At 32.8% G+C, this 27,970-nt stretch overlaps 2 protein-coding genes across 2 annotated transcripts; one reads left to right on the top strand and one right to left on the bottom strand.

Moving 5' to 3' along the window:
- The first annotated feature begins 2,107 nt into the window (after positions 1-2,107).
- LOC111039431 lies at positions 2,108-8,804 on the top strand. The gene is made up of 3 exons (XM_022322950.1): positions 2,108-2,910; positions 6,905-7,239; positions 8,455-8,804. The coding sequence occupies exons 1-2, from the start codon at positions 2,313-2,315 to the stop codon at positions 7,216-7,218; spliced, it is 912 nt and encodes a 303-aa protein (XP_022178642.1). The 5' UTR covers positions 2,108-2,312; the 3' UTR covers positions 7,219-7,239; positions 8,455-8,804.
- A 688-nt stretch (positions 8,805-9,492) lies between these two features.
- LOC111039430 lies at positions 9,493-15,114 on the bottom strand. The gene is made up of 2 exons (XM_022322949.1): positions 14,746-15,114; positions 9,493-10,444 (listed from the first exon to the last, which is right to left on the bottom strand). The coding sequence occupies exons 1-2, from the start codon at positions 14,984-14,986 to the stop codon at positions 9,918-9,920; spliced, it is 768 nt and encodes a 255-aa protein (XP_022178641.1). The 5' UTR covers positions 14,987-15,114; the 3' UTR covers positions 9,493-9,917.
- Between the last annotated feature and the right edge of the window lie 12,856 nt (positions 15,115-27,970).

Here is a 27,970-nt window from a genome sequence, read left to right as displayed (position 1 = left end):
GACTCACAAGCACCACATTTTCGGTCAGACGATCAGTTTTAAATTCTCTAATATTTAAAATAGGTATAGCTTATCATGAAATGATTTTAGAAAGAAAAAAAAACGATTTTTAAACTTTTGGTATCTAGGCCATCGATGTGACGGATCAAAGTATTACATCGTCGTGTTTGTATAGATGAAAATATGATCGATTGCATCGTGCCATCCGTTGACGCTGACCTAGCCGAGGCTAGAGTAGATTTTGAGTTCGACTATGTAGAAATTATATACATATTATAATAACGAGTGTTTTTAATTGAACGAATTCTCGCCGCCAATCCTGTATAATTTAGACACACAAAAATAATTTATTTTCTTTCGCCTCTGATTCGTGTGCGTATATTTGGTTAGGCGATTTCGAACGGAAAATATTTCTTAGCCACCGCCTCCGACATTATACAGAACTCGAGGCGTCTCGTCGGCGATTTGAACGCAGCTGACGAGCACGATGATAATTATTTATTTTAACGGATGGAATTATTTTTTAACCGTCTGCGGATGACTCCCATCATCATCGATTACAATTATTATACACAGCGCAATGTGCTCGGGAATCGTATTTTAACTGGCTGCAGAGTGGGTCCGACGTGAGCAGTTACCTACCCGTACATTTTATATTATATGTTCACTGTTGCACGTGTATGCTGTATAATAGTATCCAATAAGTAATATGAAATTATCGTTTATAATAATATAATGGAATAATATCGGAATGCGACGGTTTCCACGTGACCGAAGCGGCGTACGAAGATGATAATAATAATATGGCAACGATTATAATAACTGCGGGTGCCGCCAATAACAAGGTCATTTACCGGATTATATATGTAGTACGACTACGAAAATCTGATTATGATGATATTATACCTACCTATGTATAGTGCAAGGGTGGTGAACCTAGCATGGCACGAGCTTACCAGAGGTGACGATGAGTTGGCCAAATGTTGACGACATGTGAACATTTTTATACATCATTGTTTGATTTCGCATCTTAATGAAAAAAAAAAAATAATTGAAACCATACTTATAATTATTTCTGGAAGATAAATAGTTGCCAAATTATGAAATAATGAAAATGTGGAACTCATAACTAATTAAGCTCTTCGATAAATGACTCATTTCAAATACCTATTTGTTTACCACCTGGGTCTCAGCTATGTGGAAGGTATAACTCATCACATTTGAACATAAAAATAAAGTATTTATTCGATTATTCCACTTTAAAAGAATTATTAACACTTGGTTATTAAAATATACCAATTTGAGTAAATTATACTAATATTGTATTCAATTGTAATGTTGTTTTGTATAGAGTTTAGAAAATGAACCGTTGGAAGGCATATACATTTTATGTATATTCCATCTGTATTTTCTTTGTAACTTATTGTTTCACTACAATAGCTTTGCTTCCGGGGTAAGTTAATTAAATTGTTCTTTTGTATACATGTAAATAGTGAGCGCATTGTACAATTTAATCTAAACTGAATGAAAAATGAAAATGATCTACTCAATTTTCGTGTCGACGTAGAGTTGCGAAAGTTTATTTTCTACAACAAATCCGTGGATGAAATCAAACAGAGGATAATTAATACTTACACTGAAGACTGAAGGGTGTAGCAATGATAATGTTGCTTATTGTATTTAACGCTTTTAAAACTAACAAAACACGTCATCCCTAATGTGGCAATTAAAAAAATGTTTTCAAAGACCCCCAACTATCGGTCGGAGAATAAGAAACAGCGTTCACAGGTCACTCCGTCGCGGACATCCTATTTGGTATTGCCCACGACTTACTGTCATGTGAACATTTTCTAAGACTTTGATCGCCAAACGTTGGCACGTGACCCAAAAAATATTCGGCAACTCTGGGCTGTAAGTCGCATTAAAGTATATAATATAGTAACACAATATTATCGCTCTCGGACGTACATTACAGCTCGTTTTACTTTTGGTGAGAACAAAGATGGGCCGGAAGAAAGGGAATCGCGGCGGCGGCGGCGGCGGCGGCTAGTGAAAGACCGGTTGCGTTGCCGCTCGCGAAATGGCATATAAGGGGGTCCTGGCCGTCCGATGAGTTCATTATTTACTCGATTCGCGTCCAGTTTTCCGGTAGTCTGCGCCGTCCGTCGCCCGTCGCAAACGTTTACAACGATAGCTGCACCATAACATCGCGGATATAGTTCGAGTGGCGCCGCGATATCGATAAATCGGCAAAAAAAAAAAACGTTTTTGTCTTTCTTTTTTTCGATTCCATTCCGTCGCATTCTCGCACGATGTCTGCCGTAAAGTTCGCCGCCGTGTTCGCTCTGGTGGCCGTGGTCGCGTCGGTGGCCGGTTCGCCAATGTCGTCGTCCGCGCCTCAGCAGCCGTCTCCGCCGCCGCGTGACCAGCAGGACGGGAACAACGACGTGAACCTCCTGCAGCAGCCGCACCTCCAACCGCAACACGCCAAGCCGTCGTACGTGATACGCGAGGAAGAGTTGATCCGGAAGTTGAACGCCAAGTGCGGCGCCCGGGACGTGTCCAGCTGCGTCATGTTGAAGTTGGTCACGTACATGAACAAGCTGATGAAGAAGAACAGCCTGGAGATCAGCGACATGATGGAGATCGCCAAGAAGGACGGACAGGCCGAGGAGACGGCCACCGCCGGCGAGTCGTCGGTCCGCGTGGACGGCTCGGCCAGGGCGTACACCGACGAGTCGGCGTTCGGCGAGGTGATGGCCGACAAGATGTGGAGGTACGTCCAGTCCCGGGCGCTCAAGATCAAGGTGCTGCCCGAGGCCGACTTTGTCGTGTCCGCGTCCCCGGAACAAGACGGGTCACTCAACTTCGGAATGTCGTTCAGGTCCGGCAAAGACTTGACCGAGTCCGGTGAGCATAACACTTTTAGTCTACCATAATATAAACTAACCTAACCTCGTCAGTTTTTTTTTTTGGTTTCGTGACAGCACATGTTCGTTGTCATGTAACAATATACATGATGGCGGAAAATTGGAAAATTGTTTTCGATCTAACCATACATTAGGTTTTGAGTTTATTAGTGGTCGAATGTTATTAAGTGTAATGTTGCATACTATTAACAATTAACATGTTACAAATTACAAGAACGTGTTAAGAGCTTATTTTTTTGTGGTCAAAATTTTTAAATACTTTTTAGACAATGTTTTATGAAAATTCATCCATTAAAGTGATTTTATCCCATATTAGGGATATGTATAATAAGTAAACATAATAAATAGTAAGTATACTAAAATAACAAAGCCAATTAGGTTTTATATGAGCCAAAAAAATTCTTGAAATGAATAATAAAAGTTTTCACAATATCTTCGGAATGATCGGATATTAAGTATATACTATTATGAATATTATACCATTACGGTTATTATTGGTTTCACAGGTTTAATTTTTAACTGGTTTCATTCCTACCTTCAGACATAATAATCATTGTTTTTCCTTGCCCGTTAGTACCGGACTTTTAATAAGCTGCAGCTGTGTTTTTTGTTTTTTATACTGTATATTAGTTTTTTAAATATTTTCTTCTGATTGCACAATATTAGTAGTGATGCTATTTAAAGGGAACTTGCATAAGTATTTTTTATAAGCTTGTAAGTGGAGAAATATGCCAATATTTTTTTATGGTCAGTCTATTAATAATTTTTCATGAGCTGTGGACATACTCGAAAAGGTAAAACACGGACTCAAGTGCTTATTACATTTATTAATGTCATTCAACTCAGTGTAAGATCTGAGAGTAACACTGTTAACCTCTAAAATATGTGTGCATTTGAAATTGCGGTTTTAATTGCTACGACATTGTTTAGCAATTATTTTTAAATGTTTTAAAATAATTGTTATACTTGATAATATTCATTAGTCCTACAATACAACAAATTATTATGACAATATTATATTATTTCATTATCATACCTATTTTAATTAACTCTTAATATTTAAAATATTTAAACTTACACAAATAGTTCGTTCAAAAAAACAAATGTGGTCTATAATTTAGTATGGATAACTTGAGGTTCCAAAAGCAATATAATTATACAATTATATTAGTTTTGTATAGTATATTATCATGATTTCCATATTCGAAACCATTTTTAATAAAATGTTTAAACTGCAGCAGATCAGATATTCCAAATCAATTGATACAGCATCTGATATTCATATTGTTGTATTGTACTGTTTGATTGTAACACCGTAGGCATGTCATTATTCTTTGAAATAAACTCTAATAACGATAATAATATAGTATATAGGGCATAGGTACTTACCTCGGTATCTGTACTGTAGTGTAGACTAATAGAAATCAATTATAGGTATAAAAAAAAGTCTCAAAGTATTCCGACATTTCAACAATTATAAAATAATTTGAAAATACGCACTATATAGTTGAATTTCAATAACTCGAATTTTATTTTTGACCCTCGAAGTGTTTTTTCATGTGTGTTTAAGGTATACAACTCAAAAAGCCAAAACATACATGTTAAGCTGAATTTATTTTTATTATCTTTTCATTTATTTTGTGTCTCTATCGGTTGTTTAATTTGAATTGGCTGTAAATTCATAAAATGTTTACTTGTTCACTCATACGAGTGATTCTTCAAATTGCGATTACCATTCAAGAGTATAGTATATAATACGAGATATACAATCTACATACGAGCTTAATCAGCTCGTAATTTTGTCTAGATCTGTCACCATTATTATTAATAATAATTATAATCATTGAAAATCTTACTTTCACTTACTATAACAACGAATTATACTAACTATATGGTTCAAAATTACAATGTGAAGTTAAACATACGTGCTGAACTATATTATGCGTATATGCTAACAATTTGTTTTCAATTAGGAAAGTATAATAATATACCATTTCAACGTACAGTGTCGTTACACGTGAATAATTTCAAGACGCGCCGTCTCTATTAATTGGCCTCAACCATAATAATCATAATATAACGTTTACGTTCGAGTTTATTTTGTATTAATTGGTACCTATATTATTTTGTCCCGGAAATTATGGTTATCAGCCGAACGGATTATTTGAAAGCCATCAAATATAATTATCAGCTGATATTAAATTTTACTTTCTCGGTTTCCGATCGAGGAAACTCGACGGTGACGTCTTGATTGGACATTGGCTTATAATGATGTTTACAAGATTTAGGAAGGAAAAAAAGCAACGTAAAATTATTATTTCATCATGTCTAACGACGGCGGTGGCCGCTCGACATTTGCACGCGAAGTCTAATAATTGTTTTAATAATAATTCCGGAATACCTCGCGCCGTCTCAAACGATCGCGTGTAATACATATGATTATTATAACGAGCGATTAAGTACTTTCGCGCGCCATTTGATACAATTTTTTGACTCGCCGGAGCGTGTAAAATCATTTCCGAAATATTTCAATCGAAATGTTTTTACTTTCGTCCGGCACGACGCATTATTAATATGGCACCCGATGAAAATGTGTAAGTATAATATAATATTTATTTTCCGACATCGATTTTGCGGCCGTTCGGAAAGTCGTTTTCGCGTTAAATGTATACCTCTCTCGGTGATCGAATTCGACATAGGTCCGTTCGATATTTTTCCGTCCACCGTACGAGAGTTGATTAAATTTATTATACCTGCGACGTTCCCACACACACACGCACACACACCATCGTCACATACACAGTACACACGTCGTCTATCGTCAACCACATAACAATAATAATAATATTATTATCATCATTTGAAATTCTCTCTCGCTGGTCCCCGCAGCACGGTACCTACGTGACGGGAACTAACGATTTGACACATCGTTTTCGCATCGATTCTCTATCGTCAATTATCACCATCACACACACACACACACACACATGCACACACACACACATGCACACACACACAGACATAACCCCACATGCGCACGGGTATTCACACTCGTATACAGACGAGCAACAATACAACTAGGTTAGACACAATGCACTTTTCTTTTCGAATTATTAACGTTTAATTTTCGTCCGAGAGTTGACAACAATGGAAACGATTACCCGCGGGTGGGCGGGAGGACGACGCGAACGACTACCGCGGCGGCGGCGGCTGCCGTTCGGAAAAGTATATAAGCACTTAGTTACCTGCCTGTATATAATATACGTATGTAGGTATGTAGACAACATATATATATAATTTGCGATATAATATCGTTATGGAGGTAGGTCCGAACCGCTCTGGGAATGTTTCCCAGTTCAAAAATTGTTCAAAAATCCGGTCGGCGACCAGCGTGAAACATTATATTATTATTATTTTTGTGAATTCGGCGCATCGCGCATCGCAGCCGCAGACCAGTCGTATACGAGTATTGTACAAATAACTGCTGCAGAAGTAGTATAATAATAATAATAGTAATATTGTATTCGAGTCGTATACCGTACTACAGGTCGACTATAAAGGCATATATTACAAGTGCAGCATAATATGATATAACTGACTGTTATCGCCACTATCATCACAGCATTTTTCTCGAGAACGGTGCTCTATGGTTTATAATTTATTATTCGCATTGTCTAAAAACACACAACTTCGGATTATAGACCTTTTACTTAGATCGCATACGTACGAATCTGTACAATAAGCTCTTGCCGCCCAGTCTAAATTGGAAAATAATGTATATTATAAGTATATAATATTATGTACTCATAGTTCGTTATAGATGACTTAAGTTACCTACTATTAAATATACACATTTAAAATTAAAACGTTTTTTAATGAGATTTGTCAGAAAATATTAAATGTAGTAAAATGTATTGATATGATTTTGATTTGTTCATTACCGTGACCCTGTTGTTTTTTTACCACGGTTGCAGGACGAGGTAAAAACAAGAACATGGGACCTATGATGGCCGCTATGATGATGAAAATGGGAATGCTCAAGGTCATGGCTTTCAAGGTTCTCGCCCTGCTCGTAGGCAAAGCTTTGTTCGTCAGCAAGCTCGCCTTCTTGTTGGCCACCATCATCGGGCTGAAAAAATTATTCAGCCAACAAAAACACGTCACGTACGAGGTGGTAGCTCACCCGCACCACGAGTCCCACGGCAGTGACTCCTACAGCTCGGCCGGATGGGGTCGTTCGTCGTCGGAGGCCGCGCACAACATGGCTTACTCCGGACAGGGCCAGTAGACACAACTTCGTTGTTATTAGGTGAGTTCTTGACTAAACGATAGAGTGATTAATTATTGTTTAAGATGTTTTATTTGCCAATTAGTTAACTTTCTAATTGACTTGATGACTATAATAGCTTCACTAGTTTGAGGGACCGTTGTTGTAACTCGATATTTCACGGTTTCCGTTGGGTTTGAACAATTTACTATCTTTTAGGCTAAACTAAAAATTGATTTAATATTGTATAATATCATAAGAATATCAATGATTTGATGTTTTTAGTTATATTATTAGTGATGACAGAATATATCGCTCAACGAGAATCAGGAATAAGGAAAAAAATATTGCTAAAATAACAAAAACTTTAAGATACAATAATGAAATAATAATGGTAACCAACAGGTTTAAATAGAAGAAGTATAAAAAAAAAAATCAAATGTTTTTATTTAAAGCTTATAAATAATGATCAGTTTTTTTTTCAAACTAATATTGACTTTAAAGTTGGCTAGTTAATTTATTATTTATAATAACTATTGACTTATAATTGATCGACTATCTTTCTTATATTTTGAATTAACAAACTGAAGTTAATTATGTAAATATTTTATTTGTTTCCTTTTAGAGTAGACAAGCGTTTCTGTATTTAACTAGTACACTAATTATTATAATTTATAATGGATGGTAACTCAAGATTATAATTATCTATATGAACATTCACTCCAAGAAAAACATTTTTATTAAGACATCTGACATATTATTACTATAGCTAACCAACAAATATTACATTGTTTAAATATTCCCATAAACATTTGTGTTTATGTGTTAAAATCTCGAGAAACAGCAATACTATTCCAATGATATCCAATTCCCTGATGATAAAAATGGCATAGGTATTTGTTATTTTATATAAGTATCTACCTAATCATAAATATTATGACGTCGAAAATGTGTGCTAAATTGTTTTTAATATCATAATTTTATGGTAACATTTGTCAAATGTAGAGCTAATTAAATTCAAATCATTAATTATTAATTTCAATTTACAAGAAGTAAAACAAGAACCACATACTATTTTTGAACATGCCATCCGGAATAGTTTTAAGCTCATCAATTACAGACAAAATTCATGAAAATAGACGACGTTCCGGTATCTAGGTTTAGACTAGGACACGCGGTTAATAGAGCCTAAACCATATACGTCATAATACCTAATTTGTTTTTCATGTTTTTTTTTTGTTTTCTACTCATATATAGGTAACTGCAAAAGACTTCACACGATGAGCTCAAGTCCTGTGTTCTACTGCAGTATCTATGCCTGTTCGAACGTTTAGTCAGCACCGGCTCGTCCGCACACCCAGCGTTCAGTATACTATTGTACTGAACGTCTGTTAATTTATTTGAAAAAAAAAACAAGACATTCACGTTATTTATTATTTATTATTTATATTTTATTTATTGTGTTAATTGTAAGATAGGTAGTTTTTGATATCCAATATAAAATATTATTATGTATTGAAAAATGTTTATAAATTCGCAGTACCTATTTATCAATCACCATCTACCCGCGATTGAAGATAAAATAATATAATATTCTACACACTGCATTACACATATTATACATAAATTTGCCTCAAAATATCCATCGTTAGTCGTGCGCAGCAGTGTAGACGGATTAAAGTTATTTTTAAGGTAATAAATTAGAGTTTTCATCATTGAATAATTTATAGCTTCTATATAAATATATAATTTTTTGTTAGAGTCTAACTCAGTCTTAAAACAAAATCAATGGCTCGTGAACCACACAATATAATGTTATGTATGTTTTATACTGTTTTTTTTTAAACTATATAACAATTAATATAATTATTTATTTTAATTTATGTTCATCTGCGCAATTATTTTTGAATTAAATAATTTACCACAGTCTGTAGTGTGTGACTTATGTATATCAAGCTTATTATAGTTATATAACGAAACACAAGACAAGTAAAATAGTTATAGAAAATAACTTATGAATGACTTGATTACAAAATAAATCATTACCTACCAATGTACGTCTAGCGTGTGTAAGAATGGAATGTAAAAAACAAGTATTCAATGTCCTACAGTTATAATAAAATAAAGACAATTTGACAAAAACGACCATTTATTATGGGTTTTTCTTCATTTTTTTGAACAAAACGGAGTCGACGTGTTACTTTTTATTAACACGTCGAAATGTCCGCACATTAAAATGTTCATAAATAAATAACTTTCCAAATAAATAAATAATCAAATAAATAAACTAAAATATAATATGTAAGTATGGATACTTAAAATAATTAATTTAAATAATTTAAAAATTCGTTTTGCACGCTGCGAAAAAATATGAAATTGTATGTACATAATATCACTGTACACTTGGATCATCGTGGACAATAATTCAACACTTACATTATTATTGTTGCGAAGTCGGCTGGGCTAATGAAGAGTTGGGAAGATGATCAGAGCCGTATATGGGTGTGTTGAAATGGAATTTTCTGAGAATCTTGGATTTAAGTTGATCAATTAATTGGGTTTGAGGAACTTGGATGTAGTTAGACACAGCACGCGAGCTGCATACAGAACTGGCGGTGAGTATTTTTCTTAAAAAAAAAAAAACACAATTTGTCCCATAAATGATGTACCAGTAATTATAATAACCATAATATTCGATCGTCGCCGGCATCCGTTTCGTATTATGGCTTCACTCTGGCCGCAGACTTGGCCATGTTGTCCGACTGATTGTGGCTAACCATCGTTGGCCTGTACGTGACCGGACTCACGTGCGAATAGTGCGCCTGCAGGTCGCTGCCGCCGCCGAAGTCTCCGGACGACATGTACTGTTGCTGTTGCGGCGGCGGTCCGTACTGGTCGGCGGGTTGCTGTTGGTGTTGCTGCGGCTCCTGATGGGGCTCGTAGGACGACTGGCCGGCGTCCGGGTAGTGGGACATCATGGGCGGCCCCTGCGGGGGGTGTTCGTCGAATTGCGGGGGCGCCGACACCCACTTGACCTGCACCGACTTCTTGGCCGGCGATTGTTTCATTTCCATCAGCTTGCACACCAACAGGTAGGCTCCGACCACCAGGCCCAGCTTGGTGGCGAAAAACGCGTGTATGATGAACAGCTTGATCGCGGCCATGGCCTTCATCATCAGCATGCTGGCGGCCGCCGTACCAGCCATCATCATGGCCATCTTGGCCGGCTTGACTTTTTTTCCCCGACCTGCGCACCACGAAACAAACGAGTCAAGTATTGAATTCACAGTTTGTAGTGCAAATTTAATTTTATGTTTAACCACACCCACTGCGAGGATTCACGTAGATTAGGTTAGGTTGGATTCAACTATTCATTCTATTATTTTTATGTCATTATTTGTTTATTTTTTTAATCGATTTAGAGTGAATTATTCAGATTCTGTAACACGAGACCTGATAAAAAGTAAAGTCAAAAACATAACAGACTTACGGGCCATATATAAGCATAATATTCATTGTATAAGTGCATAGCATATGATGATTTTTCATGCATTTTTACGCTTAGGTTCTATTGTATTTATTATGATTCTCATTTTTGCAATTTTTGAGTATGGTCCTTCTAACTCTTGTAATAGAATATAATGTTTTCAAATACCTAAATTTGTGTACAGCATTTATAAGCATTGTCTTGAGGTGATATCATTTTTTTTAACGAGTCTCTCTCTTTTTCAATGCAAATGGTTAAGTAGAAGATTATTTTTTTGGCAATGATATTACATTTAATTACATGTTCAAACAAGTTATTTTGAAGTTTAGTGTTCTTGTCTTTTGTTTTCTAAGGATAATTTTTATAACTGTAGAGTATTGTATATTTTACACACATAGTGTTGTAATTTATATGAATACAATTATGTTGCCCACTAGGAAACTATTTTGAATTAAAGAAACGAACAATGTCGAATGTATGACAAATCATGAAATTAAAAAAAAATTTTATCGAGACAATCTTTAAATTCCGTTAGTAAATAAAAATATTTAAAAAATGATATTTAAAATATTACTTGAAATTTTCAAGACATCAATATTTTAATTAACATTTAACAAAATATAGACATAAAAATGATCCATTCCTGTTTCCACTAAAAATTATAGTCGCGAATTTATTGAACAAATGAATGACATTTTAAGGGATCTACGATGTATGAAATCAATAATAAGATGGTTGTTGATGGTAACAACTTCAAGTTAGTGGTCAATAAGAAAATCAGGTAAAGATATTAACAAAAAGTTCAAACCAAATAAAAATATTTTTATTTATAATATGATTTTGAGACAATAGGAATTCGGTTGTACGTGACCTAAATTAACCGTTTAATAGTATTAACTATTTAATTAATTTTTCTAGAACAAATCACAGTAATTAAATGAAATAAAAACTAAAAGATTATTACAGCACTTCTTTTATCAATCCACTTCCGCCCTGCATTTATAGAAATGTTTTAATTTCACCTCATCAAATTAATTACGAAAATCTTGTACACCTACTTGTAGGCAATATTAACATAATCATGGAGGAAATTACACGTGTAACATATGTAAGTAGATCTATAATTAAAAAGAATATGAACAAAATACAATTAATTTGTATGTATAGTAGGTACTCGTTTCGCTTCGCTCCCATCAGTAGGCATGCATGACCCAGTGTAGCATTGTTATTTATACTATACCTATGAAAAAAGTTTGTTTATCATTTTACATAGGTATAAAAAGAATAGTTTTGACTTTTGGTTGAAGCTTGATATATTATTTATTTTATATTATAATATATTTCATACAGTGTACACTAGTACACAGTACTACTTATCCATTACTATGTTTTGGCTCTCTTAATGGTCGTAAAGGCGCATTTACAAAATATAATTAATTTTAATTATAATTAAATCAAAATGTGTGCAGTTACAGTAAATTAGATTATATGTTTACGGACAATATCAATACAAAGAGACATTTTAAAATTTGACGTTTAAGAATTGAATTAATTTATAGAAAAGCAAAATAATAATATTATCATTAACAAACTAAAACACGTATTTACAGAGTATAAAAATAGTTATGGGATGAATACTGATCTAAGTAATCAAACATTTTACTCATTTTCTGTTTTTTACCACTTTCTCGACGAATGCTGAGAATTTTCAAAACAATGACCTCCTTCGTTAAGTATTATATTATAACGCATTCACTTTCCAATGAGACACTTAAGAAACATTTTTATCACTTTGAAAAGTGTTTTTTGAAACAATAATACAACATTACAAATAAAATAGCTAACTATGCCATTCCTTAATCAGAATCTAAATCTACTTACGAAGGTTAGGACTAATACTTAATATAATAAGGCGCACTAAAGATATACAATGAAATATGATACAAACATAAATCTTCGTTTCCTTCGTTATTATGGTTCTATTGACTCCTCTTTTCCTCTCGTTGTAAAAAATTAATTTTAAGGTTCCTGTCACTCGGAGTTCACTTCAGTTATAAATTCCACTTTTCTCTATCAATTATCTAAACGAGCCCATCAACCCTACCTAACGACTTAATTTCACTACAACTGTTGATCAGTTTGACTTGCTTTTTTTAAAATAATAATCCTTTGGCGTTTTATTATAACTTATGTATTTTAATCGTCAAACATACTAATTTTTTATTATTATTGCGAATACTTTAATAATAAGTATTTCTATACTGAGCTTTTGCAGCTCGTCTATTCTGAAATAAATAAAATAAACTTGCTATAATCCTTGCCCTTAAGCGAAAGCTTATGATTGAAAGTGACAAAATATATTTTATAAATACATACTTGAATGGTGTATTGTATTTTAGAACTCGAAGGTACTTAATTTCAAAGTTCCAACAAGCTCGTAAGATGAATATGATATACAATAGTTATTGAATTTTAGCATTTTCAATATTCGGTGCGTTCTTTTGTTATTTCATCGCTCTGGATCATTCTTTTTATGCTTTTATACCTTTGATATAACGTTTTATTATATATATTTTTAAATCATAATACTTAAAACAATTATCATATTTTCATATATATTAGATACTAGAATTTAAACGTGAGATCACAAAACAAAAAATACAATAAATGGATTTGAAATAGTTACTTAAATGAAAAATGTACAACCAAAAAAAGGTATATTTCTTAGAAATCTATTTAATATATTTGTGTTTTATAACTTTTAAGTGAGACTTTATCATAACCTAAATACCTGTAACCAATGTGGCTCCATTTTAATTAATCAAATCTATTTTTCCTTTAATAGTTAGATAAGTTAACACTGTTTACGACTGTCTAAGATCTCTATGACTATTTTAATGATTTTAAATGAGTACCATTTATGCAGAACAATGTGATACTCGCATAAAAAACACATACATAATAATGTTTATATTATCGAAACAATACAAATAAAAATCTCGATGAAAATCCCGTAATTGTTCACATGAAATAAATACATACATCCTAAAGATAATATTATTTTACCATCTAGTCGGAGAGAAAATAGGAAATAGTCTATAATTTGCGTCTTAAAGTGAAATACATTGGGCCTTATTATTTTTAGTAAATATAATACAAATCATTTGTTTAGATTTCTTAACTCTAAAGTGAATTTTTGATGTTCTTTTATTGAACCAATTTATTATTATATATATTATTATTAAAAATAAAATTATATATCTTATATATTATGTATACTCTATATATTTTTAGTAATTTTTGTTTGAACTAATAAATTATAACCTTATTGTAGCTTTAATGCTGAGATTAAGAATGAAAAAAAAATCATACTGTCATATTATAAACCGAATAATAAGTATAGTTGTAATCATAATATAATATATACTGCGCTTTAATTATCTACCATCTAATATTGTTATGAACGTAATTTAATGTATCTACAGTGTTTGTCTGATAATATCATTTATAGACATTATTTTATAATATTATTTAATAGCGTAAACAATTCAAATAAACATCACTATAATTTATTGTTATCCTCAATTTACAAGACAGCAGATTATAACAGTAAATTCAATCATATAAAAAGTGGTTTCTCTTTAAAACAATTGTGTGTAAGTGTATTTCTTTCCAGATATATTTTATAGTAAAAGTATTTTGCCAAATATAGACGAAAAAAATGTAGATATTTTAAACACATGAGTTATAAAAACGGTATGACTTTATTGTCTATATTAGAATATACATTATATAGATTCTAGCTGCGAAACTATTTGAATTCGTGACATCTGCAGCTTAAACTCAAAAACGTTTCCCATCGTACATTATATTACTATTTGGAAAAGTCGGTCAATGCCGGGTGACATTCGTGCAGCGCAAAGTTCCCAATACTTCGTCTCTCGAAATCCGACGTGTATAATATACGACGTATAGGTAATGTTTTTAGTTCACTTTTATTACCTACCCAACAGTTTGATTTGTGCGTTTTTTTATCAGTGCGCTTGCAGATCCGGGCTTACCTTCGACCGAATCGCCGGCGCCGTCAGCGGCCATCCAAGCTTCCAACAAGTCGAACGGCGTGCCGGACGACAGCAGCATCGCTTGAGCTTCGATTGTCCGCGATATGTCGGCCAGACTGGACAGTCCTTCGGCGGCGTCGGGTACGGACGAGACTTGGTCGACCGTGGGAAATACGTTGCCGGCGGAGGCACACGACCACCACAGCACGGCGGCGCATACTACCAGCTGATTCGACGTCATCGTGATGGCGACTTGCTATCAAAATATAAGGAAATCTACTTTTGGCTAGACGACGACGGCAGCTAACACGACAGACACCTGTCGGATACGAATCGCGAGCGGACGACTTCAAGTACACTCTTGCCAGCAATGGTGGCGACGGACCGCGAGCTAAGATCTTTTATGCACGTTCCGGGCCGTGATCGTCGCCCACAAACGCTGTTGACCGTGCAGCGCCGGGCACGCGTTTTCCGGGATGCAGTGGGATATAAAATAATAATATCATTACATCGCATTATACGACACGATATAATTAACGACGACGCCGCCGCCGTTCTTTGTATACAGGGTGATTCGTAAGAACATTCATTTTACGAATCGAAGGCATAGTGTGTACCTAAGACACAATAATATAATCGTAAAATAATCAGGTTTTAATATTATGCCGCAGTATTACAAAATATTATGTGGTCAATATGACCCCACATCCAGCACACATCAATTGTATACGGTAGTACCTACATATTCAAAATTAGGATATTTATTTTTATTCGTCAATCTCGACATTAACTATACTCTGTAGACGGCACTTTCAATAATTATAAACGCTCACAAGACATACCTGCTTTATCTGGGACAACATTTTCACGTTTACCTCATCTTTATATACACAATGGTAAATAATAATTTTTATTTCAGCCAAGGTAGTGTTACAATATTAGTTGAATGCTAGACTTATTTTTTTTGCAATAGTGTTGTTGTTATTCACCACTGAGGAAGACATATTATTGGTGATACAATATAACTAAGTATAACTAAGTAAAACTCTTAAGCATTAATTTAAACATAATAATATTATGTAAAAATATATTTGGATACCTGCAAACCGTAAATCTTATACCTGTTGCTGAGTAATATTAAATCGTAATCAGGTGAAAGCTTTTGAATCACCCCGTATATTATAATATACATCATCCGTATTGTACATAGTTGCATTAATTTTGACGAATCCACGTCTTACATTCATATGTAGGCAGCGTTGTACAGTGTTTTCGCCGGCGGCAATTACAGTGCGCCTTTGGCGTGTCTAATATTACATATTATATTATTTTATATTATTATATTTCATTTTTACACAGTCACTGCCACCGGTATTTTTCCAACAATTTATTCCTGAGGGATTGTACTGTACGTGGCATGTGTACTATTACTACAATTAATATCGTCTTTATTGTGCTGGCATCGATGAATTCGTAAGACACCGGTCCAGGACCAATTCGGAGACACAATGTCCACGTCGCTCTTCTTCTACACTTATTGCTGTGGTATCATTGGAAATTTTTATGCACTGTTTAATGAATTTAAAGTTTTTGGAAGGAGATAAAATCGACAGAATGAGATTTTCTAGAAATTAATCGTATCCTTCAAATGCGCCAAAATCCCAGCTACCTGTGTGATAAATGTTTTATCTGACTACGATAGAGCGAAAGAGTTTTGGAGTTATAACTTATAACTTAAGTACAAAATTATAATGGTAGTAAAGTATTAACAGTATTAATTTTATCAGTAAGCTATATCAAAAATTAATTTTACAAGATCAATTACAATTTTAAAGGTATACTTACTTTGTTTACATAACATTTAGTTTTGGGGTGGATCTTTTATGATTCTTTTTACAATCATTTTCTATTAGTTTCTAAGGAACACCATACTTGCGGTTTAAAATAAATATTGAATTCTCAATTTCCAATATTAATTACTATAATTTATAACCTACTCCGCTCAAGTTTAAGTTACCCAGTCTATCTTTCTATCGTTTTCTGTTTAGTTTCAGTCGAACTATATAATATAAACCTTTAATGAATGCAATTACAATGATTACTTTTATGAATTGCCACTTCTTGATTTTTGCACATATTTTAGTACCTGAACACAAACATTTATATTTATATACCTAATACCTATGAATAAATAATATATATAAGATTTCCATTTTTAGAAACAAAATCCTTGAGTGAGACTATCTTTAAAATGAAGATTTTCTAAAATCTTTAGAGCACTCCTATACATGTTATTCGAAACTGCCATGAAAATAACAAGTCCCATAGCTATTATAGATTCGGCTGTTTATTGATTGGTCAACCAAGATTAGACATAGTATTTAAAAGTAAAGTTTAAATAAAATACCTAATAATAACAATATTATTTTTACTTAACACATTTTTTCCTATATACCTAATACAACATTATTATATTATTCTACTGAATAATTTGTAACTTAAATCATGGTACATCGATGTAGTTCTGAAATTTAAAATACTTATTTACTAAAACCGAACTACTAAACTTGAGTTTGGAAGATCGAATTTATTTATAGATACTAATTTTTCCATACAATATAGACCGAAATGTTTTTTAAAATTAAGTAGAGTAGTCCTTGAGACGATAACTATAAATCCAAACCATAATGCTATACCTGCACATAATATTGTCTTGTCAATAATATAAAAATGTGATGCAATTTAATATTCATCACGTTAGATCTCTCTCTCATCAGTCACATCTGAAATGGTCATTGTTTTTTTTTTAAATTTTAAATAAACAAAATAACAAAATTATAAATTGATTATTCAATTTTAACAGTTTTATTTTATAAATTAATAAATTAATAAATTATATTATATAAAGGATTCAACTCTGGTATTTTTGGCATACAAAAATATGATTTCTTTCTATACCTCAAAATACGAAACATTTTGGGGTCACTGAATGGACAAACTTTACAAACAGAGCCTAAATAATTTTCCGGCAAACAACAAGCGGCGTGTTCCGACTGACTTGGCACGTCCAATATTACAAAAAAAACTATTCATCACATGTCGGACTAGCAGAATGACAATTTTGCCAAACGGAGTCGACGAAAAACATAGAATTTGCAGAAAGACGAAGTTGTCAAACGGAGAAGGATGTTGCGAACACAACAGGTGTGGCGTGTTTCAATCAGCCTGGCACGCTAAATGGTACTCCAAAAAATGGTCGTCCTTGAGTTGCACGCCAGATATTCGGCAGTTGATGATCACGGCTGTCAGGCCATCGCGGCGGCGTGGACGTTCCAAATGTACACGGTCATGGACAGAGCTTAGAATTGTCTCACCGGGCGGTGTAGTAAAGATCGACCAGTGCCTCATTCTTTCGCTTGACTGTAGAGATAAGGATGGCATCCAAACTGACAAGCCGAAATCCTTGCAACCTTATCACCACTCGATCTTGATCGATGCACTAGGATTGGGCCGCGGATCGCAAAATTACAGATGTCCGAGGTGCCACAGTTACGGAACGAACTTGCAGTTATTCCAGTTGTCACCAGAGTTTAGGATCCTCACCTGCAGTGTATAACTGAGTGAAGGCTGTTCTGCCGGTGCCAACAAAAATTCCGCGAAAAATTGCTCGTTTCGAAGAAGTTAAAAAAATGTGTGAAAGAGCTTGCAGAACGCTGCATACATAATTTGTTTATTTTGTAGACATGGAAAAAAAAATTCTCCCCTCACGCTCGTGTTACCAATTACTAGTTACCACGGTCAGCCGCCGCCAACCTGCAGTTCTTGCAGTACCAGAATAGAACGTCAATAGGACGTATCACATCAGGTGGTGCTTTCGACCGGCCTGACACGTCCAATGGTACGCCAAATACTACAGGTGGTTGATTGTGATAACTGGTAATACATGAGTGTGGGGTGAAGGTCAAAGTTGATGAAATTACTCCACGTCTACAAAACTATGGCAGAAACATATTCTGCGAGCCACATTCACCAATGATTTCCACAAGCATTTTTTGGATCTCTTCCAAAGCGATCTTCGTGTTTGTTTACTTGGGACTTCTTCTGACACGCACGGGATGGTATTCAATCCGCCATATACCGGAGACAGAAGCCTTAGCTCCGGCGACGACTGGAAATTTCTCGCAAGTGTGCGTCGTAGTGGTGGCTCGTAGACAGCTTTTATTCTCCGGTCTACAGCCAAGTCCAGCGCTTCGATGAATAAATAGCGGTGATCAAGTTCCAAGAATGTTTAAATGTCCAAGTCGGCGCCATCCAACTCCGCAGTCTCGTGATAGGTTGGCACCGGCACCGGCGACGGGTCGGTCTCCGCTACGACGTGATGAAAAGTTGGCGATTCAGCCCTGAGCTCCGGTGATGACATGGTTCGCCGCAACTGGGAACCGACCTTCGTCATTCCACCATCAAATGCCAAATCTTGCAGCGAACCAACCATCACGGACTGTTGCTCATTGGCATTGTCCGACGACTTGGCGTTCATCTTCTGTGCCATTTAGTATAACAAAAATGTAAAGAATCAAACTTTGTAACTTTTCTTTTTCTTGAAGTGTCTAGGTCAGAGGTTCCCAAACTTTTACGACCACGGCACCCTTAAAAAATTTTTTGTGTTTCGCTGAATCCTAATGTCTAATCCAACTCAACTACAATTTTTGTAAATTAAAAAAGGAAAATCAATTCCTTAAACTCTCAAGTCCAAATAATATTTTAGTGATACTGTTAATGACTTTTCATTATTAAACTTAGTTTAAAAAAAATTTTCAATCAAAAATTTTTTAAACAACAAACATTAAATAAACATAATTTTCTCAATAATCTCATACATCTAACGGAACCCTTGACATTGTCCCACGGAACCCTAAGGTTCCGCGGAACACACTTTGGGAAACGCTGGTCTAGGTACATGTGCCTCGGGGACGAGCTAGACATAAACTAACGAACTATAACAACAATCTGTTTGTACTGCGAATATTAAACATTAGCAGCATTGTTTTTTTTTGGTTTGTATTGTGGCCAGTATAGTTAGATTTTAGTTAGCTACTTAGTAGAAAATAGTTACAAAAAAAAAAATCGCTATTTATAAATTGTTTTGATCAATAAAACCTAGCAGGTTATCAGAATTATACCACATTGTTAAGCAATTTAGATTGTTGAAGTCAAGATTTCAAATCTGCAAACTTTTTACACAATTATTGATCACTATATTGAACAAGTTCCAAGCCTGGTCATAATCGAGTTTAAAATTTAAAGTTACCTAGGCGAACAAAATTATAATTTTTTTTTTAACTTTGTAACTTGTCTAGATATGTTTTGTTTTTTGTTAATTTATAACTGCTAACTTAACTTAATTGATTTTTTATTAACTCTATGTATTAAAGAATCACATTTTATGTTTGAGAAGTTAATATAATTTATTTTGTTTTCGATTTTATTTTATTACATTTCAATCGATTCCGTTTTCTTTTTAAATAATATTTCAGGTAATGTTTGGTGTGAATTGTCGACTTTAAAATTACAACCAAATACATTTTACTGTATGATAATTTTATACTATTTCATTTAAGAGACACACAATTTATCAATTTCAGTAGATTTCTTTCTGAAATATCTGATAAGGATATTATCATTATACAAACTACAAATGGAGTCAAATCATATCATTGGATTGTAAAAGACAACATTTGATGTTGCTCATCACTCAATTTATATAGTAATGTATGTCTTACCCAAAAATACTTGGTGAAACCTATTTATTTATTAGCTCTTCTCCTTTAAATGCAATATAAAAGACACATCACAAGGGCATAATTTTACAACTGAAGAAATATCAACATGTAGGTGAAATAAGCTAATAAAATATCTAAAAAATGTGGAAATAAAAATGTTATCAGTTTAAATAGAAAATTGATTGTGTGACAAATATTATTATGATGATAATTTATTTTTGTCTATATTATAATTTTACTTTATTATTATTATTGTCGATTTTATTTCATTATGTACTAAGTATGATTTAAAAATAAACTATAGATATCAAATAAAAATGTTGGTGGAAATTATATTTCTGTGTATAAAACTAGTGCTTCTATTATATTGGGTATAATTTTATATTAGAGCCTAGATGCTAGATATTTTCCATAAATACGTAAATAAAATCTATCGCAAATTATCGAGAACTGTAGTAGCTACTCAATGTCAGGTATTCTTAAAATATAAAGTTTAGCACATCCTCGCAAATTCGATGGTTTCGGGTTTTATGTTTTATGAGTACAAAACTTTATGTTACACAGGTGCATCGGCAACTCACCAGTATTAGATGGTATTTGGTTCTATGTGGAGTGGTTTGATTATAACTTGGTACTTACTATCGTCATGCAACTGGCTAATTCTTGGACACGAAGACGAATTTAAACGAAAATAATGGTTATTATTAATTTGTTTGCTCGTAATATCTTTTTGCGATTTGAATTTCAGATGTGGCCTGCTATTCAATATGGCATTCACAAGACGTTACAAATTCCATACTTAATGCGTTATGATCCTCAGTGAAGACTTAACAGTATGGAACATACAAAGAATCCATTAGGTATTGAAGTTGGCAGGTTAGAAACCCGATATTAGAAGATGGACCGATATTTAAAAGAGTATTATGTTTATTGCATTACCAACGCTTGACTTGGCGAAAACCATTTTTTTTTAAGTTCAATTTTGGCACGGAATTTCGAATGTTAATGTAATCGACTTGGTAATTAAGTTCATAACTTAAATAATTAATTGTAATAACTTAACAGTTATTATTGTGCAATAAGCTGGCTTCTTTCTAATTATATTCAATGTATTCTATTAGCAGAATAATCGGTGTAGTACAATATTGTACAAAATAAGTTTTTAATTTGTTTTACATTTACAATTATGGTTTTTAACAGAGTGTTAGTACCTGCTATTAAAAGTGATGTGAAACTAAGTGAATGAACGCGAAATTCCGTCATTACCACAAAAATAACGAATATTTTTTTTTTCATTTTCCTAATACAACACCTAATCAATTTTACCCATTTATACAGCATGTAGGTACGCTGTGTTTGTAAATAATATATTTTTGTTTTAAAAATGGTTTGTAAATATTCGATATTATTTCGTCACCGGTTCCGAGAAAAATAATTGATAATTTTTATTGTACCTAATCTGCAGTGTTGTTTGTTTTAACTTAGAAAAAAATCATAAATGTTTATTTCTGCGCTCCTCGAAAATCTTAGGTACTTTGAAAAGATTTATGTAAACATGTTAATAATTATTGAGTGATTACTTATTTTCGTATTATAATAACGTTTTAAGAACAGTGATTCGGGTTTGACAGGAGGCGGGACGAGAAGTAATTTATTAACAGCGATTCGTGTATATGAGATTAAACTCGTCTAAACACTAAACAATTTATAGTTGTGGGTGTATCAGACAATAAAAAAAAGCGAGTACATGAAACTATGTACCGGTATAATATATGATATATATACATTTTAATGCTAACACTTTTATTTGAGGTGTTAATTCTGAGCTCTAGACACGCTCTGTATACGTTAACGATTAGTGTTTCTCGGTTGTAGGCGCACCGTATACGACTTATGACTTTGACCGCAGATACCGTGGTTGTTTTTATTGCGGTATATGCGTGGAAGACAAAGTGACTATACAGTATGCAGGCACAGCTCTAGTACTTACACTAGAATTCGGGATCCATTTTTTGTTGTATTTATTTACTATATTTGTGCGTTATTATCAATGTTGGGTTGCATGAAAAATGTATTAATTTAATGGTTCAATACAATTTAATGCACAAACCATGAGCGAAAAAATATCATGTTTGATACACTATTATTGATTCGTTAAATGTTGAGTTCGTGCAATTCGGCGTATTATGTATTATTGTCTATTATTTGCTGGTCGAGTCACAGTTTTCTTGATCAATCATTTTTTACCACTGCGAAGATGGAGGTAGTATGGAGGTATACTGCATGTATCACGAAATGGGCTTGGAATTAAATATGCCACTTACAATAACATTTTAACCGTCACATCAGAAGATTATATTAATATTGTTTGAGAAAATTATTATCATTAAACGGTATAAAATTACTTTGTAGAAATCATTACTTCGTATATTATTTGTTTGACGTGTAATCGTATTATTAAAAACCATGTCGTTGACGACTTAAGTTGAAGTTATTTAGAAACATTTAAAATAAATAATTTGTAGTAAACGTTCTAAATAATTTTTGAAATAAAACAACTGTGGAAATTATATACGTTTGTGAACTATAATATTAATTATAAAACGGATCTGGATCAGGTCCGATAGATGAAAACTCAAGCATTTTTTTTCTTATGTAGGTACACGAACATTAGTCACTAACGAGTAACAAGGTCATGCATGTAGCTATTTAGAACACTGACCAATTTGTAATTCTATTTTATTACTTTTATCCTAATGATCTCAGAAATGTAATATAAATGCTAATTTGTTCCCTTAAAAGATCAGCCACAAGAAAGACATGGATGGGTGGAACGACAATTATACTGTTGTTGATCGTGAAAAATACTGATGTTTTATTATTTTTATTTAGCAAATGAAGATTTATCAAAATAAAAATGTTCATCATACATGACATACATTAATGATGTACTTTTATTGATTTAACTTTCGTACAAAAAATATAATGTGTGTAAGCTTTTATGATGTTATATTTATGACTGTGTCAGTACTAATATTACGTGAATTCGTTTTAACTATTTTATTTTAGTCCATTTTTGTACACCTAATCTTTGTTTTTATTTTTAAATAATAAAATAAATGGTTACTTTGAATACCTAATATTGTTTCAACATATATTCTTTCTGCAGTGCTAATATTTCATGCGTATGTACATTATTAGAATTTCTAAATAATATGGGTATCAATGTATCATTTATCAAATGTTTGACTGGAAAAACGGTAGAAAAATTTATCACAGGTATCTGAAATGTTTAGTTGTTTTAAAATTATTTTTATACCTTGTAGACTATGACTATCTTATGACCTGCAGTCAACAAATTTATAAATAAATCTAGTAAATATTAACTTCTAACATAATATTATAAGGCAAAAAAAATAATAAAAACACTAGAATTCAGAATATATCATTTTCTTGTGCTTAAAAATGGTTCATGTACCATTTTTAAATGAACGAGTTTGGATGTATTTCATGGTTATCGAAATGCATCACAAAATGTGTATTGATAATAACACGCATTGCCATTATCAGGATTTGGTACTCTGTTCCGACATAGTAAATCGGATAGTGTCTGTGTGATATATCATTATTAGTTATTAAAATTCCCAATATTATATCTTTTAATAATGGAAACGTCTGTTGATCAGTGATTAGAGCACAGTTGAGTTAACACTATCTCACAACCTACCACAAAAAAAAAAACATTTCAAACCTTTAAAATGAGAACTAAATAAGCATTGAGACCTATTACGACTAAACTGTTGTGCTGTTATTATCCATACGATACCGAACACAGCGGTTCTACGACTCTCTGTTCCAACATTATCTTCTCCTTCTGTCGTCAGTCGTCGAACACAAATCATGTCCGTATTATACGAAAAACATATTATATACTTCACATACCCAACGATAATATAACGACATCACATTAGTGGTTAATAAATTATTATTAATAAACATACAATTTATTATGATAACATCAAATGTGAATATAAATATAGAATATGCATATTAGGTGTAGGCACTATTTCATTATCTTACTTTAACTCCAACTGAACAGTCGGGCTGAGTGCGTATTTATGTATACTTTAACCGACCTAAGAAATACACAAAAATACACTACTTTATAACTTATTTTAAATTCTGTTTATTCATATTTTTTCTTTGAATTTTATGTCATTTCAGTATTTATTATAATGTTAATAGTTTTCCTGCATGTTTTCTTACTGGCAAAAAGTGAGAATATTTTTGATTTTAAATGTATAAGTGGGAGGGTAACTTTTTTAGTACAAAACGACATAACTTCTAAATTATTGTTATTATAATATTATAATTGTGGAAACTGGAAATAGTCAATTGTATGTATCAATATTGCATACACTAAACGCCGTCAATAATCAATAAGTTGTGACAAACATGCTAAATCTGAAATTTCAACCATCATAAATATTATATAATATTGGTCAAAGTGAGGATAGTTAAAATATTATTATTATAACCATTTTTGGTAAACTAAGTAGTAATCAAAGTAGCGTACATTCCATGTAAGTACAGCAGATAAACGATTTAAAAATGTGTTAAGCCCGTTGGCGATGTAAATAAAATATAAAACATCGTGTGCCAGTATCATATTATGGGTTTTTTTGTATTTCATCTTGATCTTACAGTTACAATATATAGTCTCATTTAGTTAAATTATATTTGGTTTATTCTCCTTGTATATTTAAAAAAAAAATTGTAGTTTCATTTCAAACAATATTGCATTGACTATGGTGTTAATATTGCTTCCACTCATACCATTATGTTAAAATTATTAAACAAAGTCATGCAAAAATAGGTAATTGTTGGTAGTTGAGTCAATAACAACTCTAATATATGTTATTATTGTTTTTCGACTTCTTGATATTTTTTATTATTGTATGAAGAATATAGAAGAAATTGAACTGTTTTTATTTTGATTTGAGTTGGTAGCCCAGCATGTCTGAGTACAACAATATTCTAGCCGTAAGTCACATACTATAACATTACTTAAGAGAACGCTGAGAATGTGAATGATAAATGATACCCCCACGTGTTTCATCAGTCTTGCAACCGTACAACATAGCATTGCGAACAATTATTTTTTGTCGATAGTTTAAATATTTCAATGATTGAAAATGAGCAGTTTTCCATTCAAAGTCCATTCAAAGAGTTCAAAATATGCAATTATAAAATTACATGCATTCAGGTTAGGGTGGATCGAAAAAATGAATCTTAAATATAAACTTTTCAATAGTTGGGGAAATATGTGTTTTGGTCCCTATATGCTGTATACAAATTTTAATATGGCTAAGATGAGATTAAGAAGTACCGCAAGACATTTTAAATATAGTACAATTATTTTGCTTGTTTTATTGGGTTATTCTATTATCGAGTTGTCCTATCTTATCTTATCTTAGTTTTCAGCATTAGTTGAATAGACATATTCGATTTTACATTTAGTTACACCTCGCTCGTAAACGGTGAACAATGTATGTTCCTTTATGTCATTTTTGTCAATACTATACCGATCGACCTGATAACGCGACAAGACTTCTGACAATGTATCCAATTTAAAATTGCCTATTATGAACTTCATAAAAACTGTCCACTTTTAATCAAGTAGAAGGAAATATTGTCTTACTATCAAATTCAAACTTTGTATGGGTAAGAACTTATAAGTTAACTCTAATCGAGTTTTTTCAGTATTTTAAAGCGATTTATGAACATTTTTAACTTCTTACACACTTAGAGGGTAAAAAATTAGACTCTTATATCTTATCAGCATGGATATTATATATAAATAATAAAACCAATAATATTCATATTATCATAACTAGCTGAATTACCTGGCGTAATTCTCCGAAAAACTGCTTTTAAGTGTAAAACACTGTGGAAGCAGTCTTTTTAAGTATAAATTATATCATTTTTTAATGTGTAGCCACAAGTGTAGGTATTTTTGTTTTTTTCATATTTGCAATATTATTTTAGAATATTATGGGTAATATTGTTGGGTGCAATATATTTTTTATGCTAGCAAATTTTTTTTTTTATAATATCATGCTTCATCGGTGTGTATTTTTTTCATATTTACTATATTATTTTAGAATATATTATGGGTAACATCGTTGTGTGCAAAATAGTCATTTTGTGCAAAACCATTTTGAATTTTTTATAATACCTCCTTGTATACAGTATACAATAGTTTTGGTTCTTCCTTCGGGAAGCAGTATTACCAGACTGGCAGACTATCAGAAGGGCTTACACGTGAACAGGCAACGTACAATTGGCCATGGGAGAAACAGTCATTCCTTAAATCCACTCCTACCACTTTCAAAGACTGTCCTTTCGCTTTGTTAATTGTCATGGATGACAGATGAAGTCAAAGGTATTTTTGGTAGAAAAACTGTTTCTCCCATACCGCAGCCTGTAAAGATATTTGCTTCAATTAGATTTTTATGTAGGGTCTTAACCCGAAGTCGTGTGCCATGTTGGAATATGTCACGCGTGCCCGAACTGCTGGTAGTACGGCGAGAAAATTAAATGAATATTTGTTCACGTGCACATAATAATGTAACATTAAAAAATGTGTACGATTTAGATCATTCTCATTGAAATAAACCCAAATTTATTTTACATATTTTTACGTATTTGGTAAATAAGTACATATTTTAGGTTTTTTTTTTTTTTACTGATTTTTGACCGATTAAATATTAATTGTATCGTCTAAATTAACACGATTAGTAATTTTTGGTGACCGCCAAATATTATACGTAATCTAAATGGCATTTACGAACTTAGTTCCAGCACGCGGCATGACACTGTATAGATAAGAACTAGTTCAGTTGTTGTCGATTTTGATAATGCCTTACTGTATAAATACAAAATAATTGAAAAATAAAAAATATAATTGAAAAAAATGCATGTGTATTAAGTATATATTGGTGTACGCGCGATGCATGAGATTATTTTTATCTATAAACTTCTTGGAACAATTCTTATTGTTGACCTTCGGACAAAAAGATAGGTTACAGGTAGCTGGAAACCCGCGGGCCGCCATTAGTCCGTGCCGTGCAGCACAATAAGTATTGGCGATGAATATTTATAATTGTTAATTACTCTACTAAAACGCAACATTTTTGAAAATCCTTACCTAATGCATGGTGAAAATATGAGAAGAACCTCTATTCCAAATTTCAAGTTCGTACGTTGCGTAGTTTTTGAGTTGCAGCGATCAGTGACTAAGTGGTATTTGGATTTTATATGTATAGATAATAATGCTCAATATATACGAAAGTTATTTATAAGACGCTCGTAAAATATAGTTACGAAATATTATATGAATAATAATATTTAAATCGGGTTTTTTGCGCACCGAATTCCGAGTG

Source organism: Myzus persicae, unplaced genomic scaffold (assembly GCF_001856785.1).
Source record: "Myzus persicae strain clone G006 unplaced genomic scaffold, MPER_G0061.0, whole genome shotgun sequence".
NCBI classification, from domain to species: domain Eukaryota; kingdom Metazoa; phylum Arthropoda; class Insecta; order Hemiptera; family Aphididae; genus Myzus; species Myzus persicae.
The sequence above is the reverse complement of the archived record's forward strand: the minus strand, read 5'-3'. Positions and strand labels throughout refer to the sequence as shown.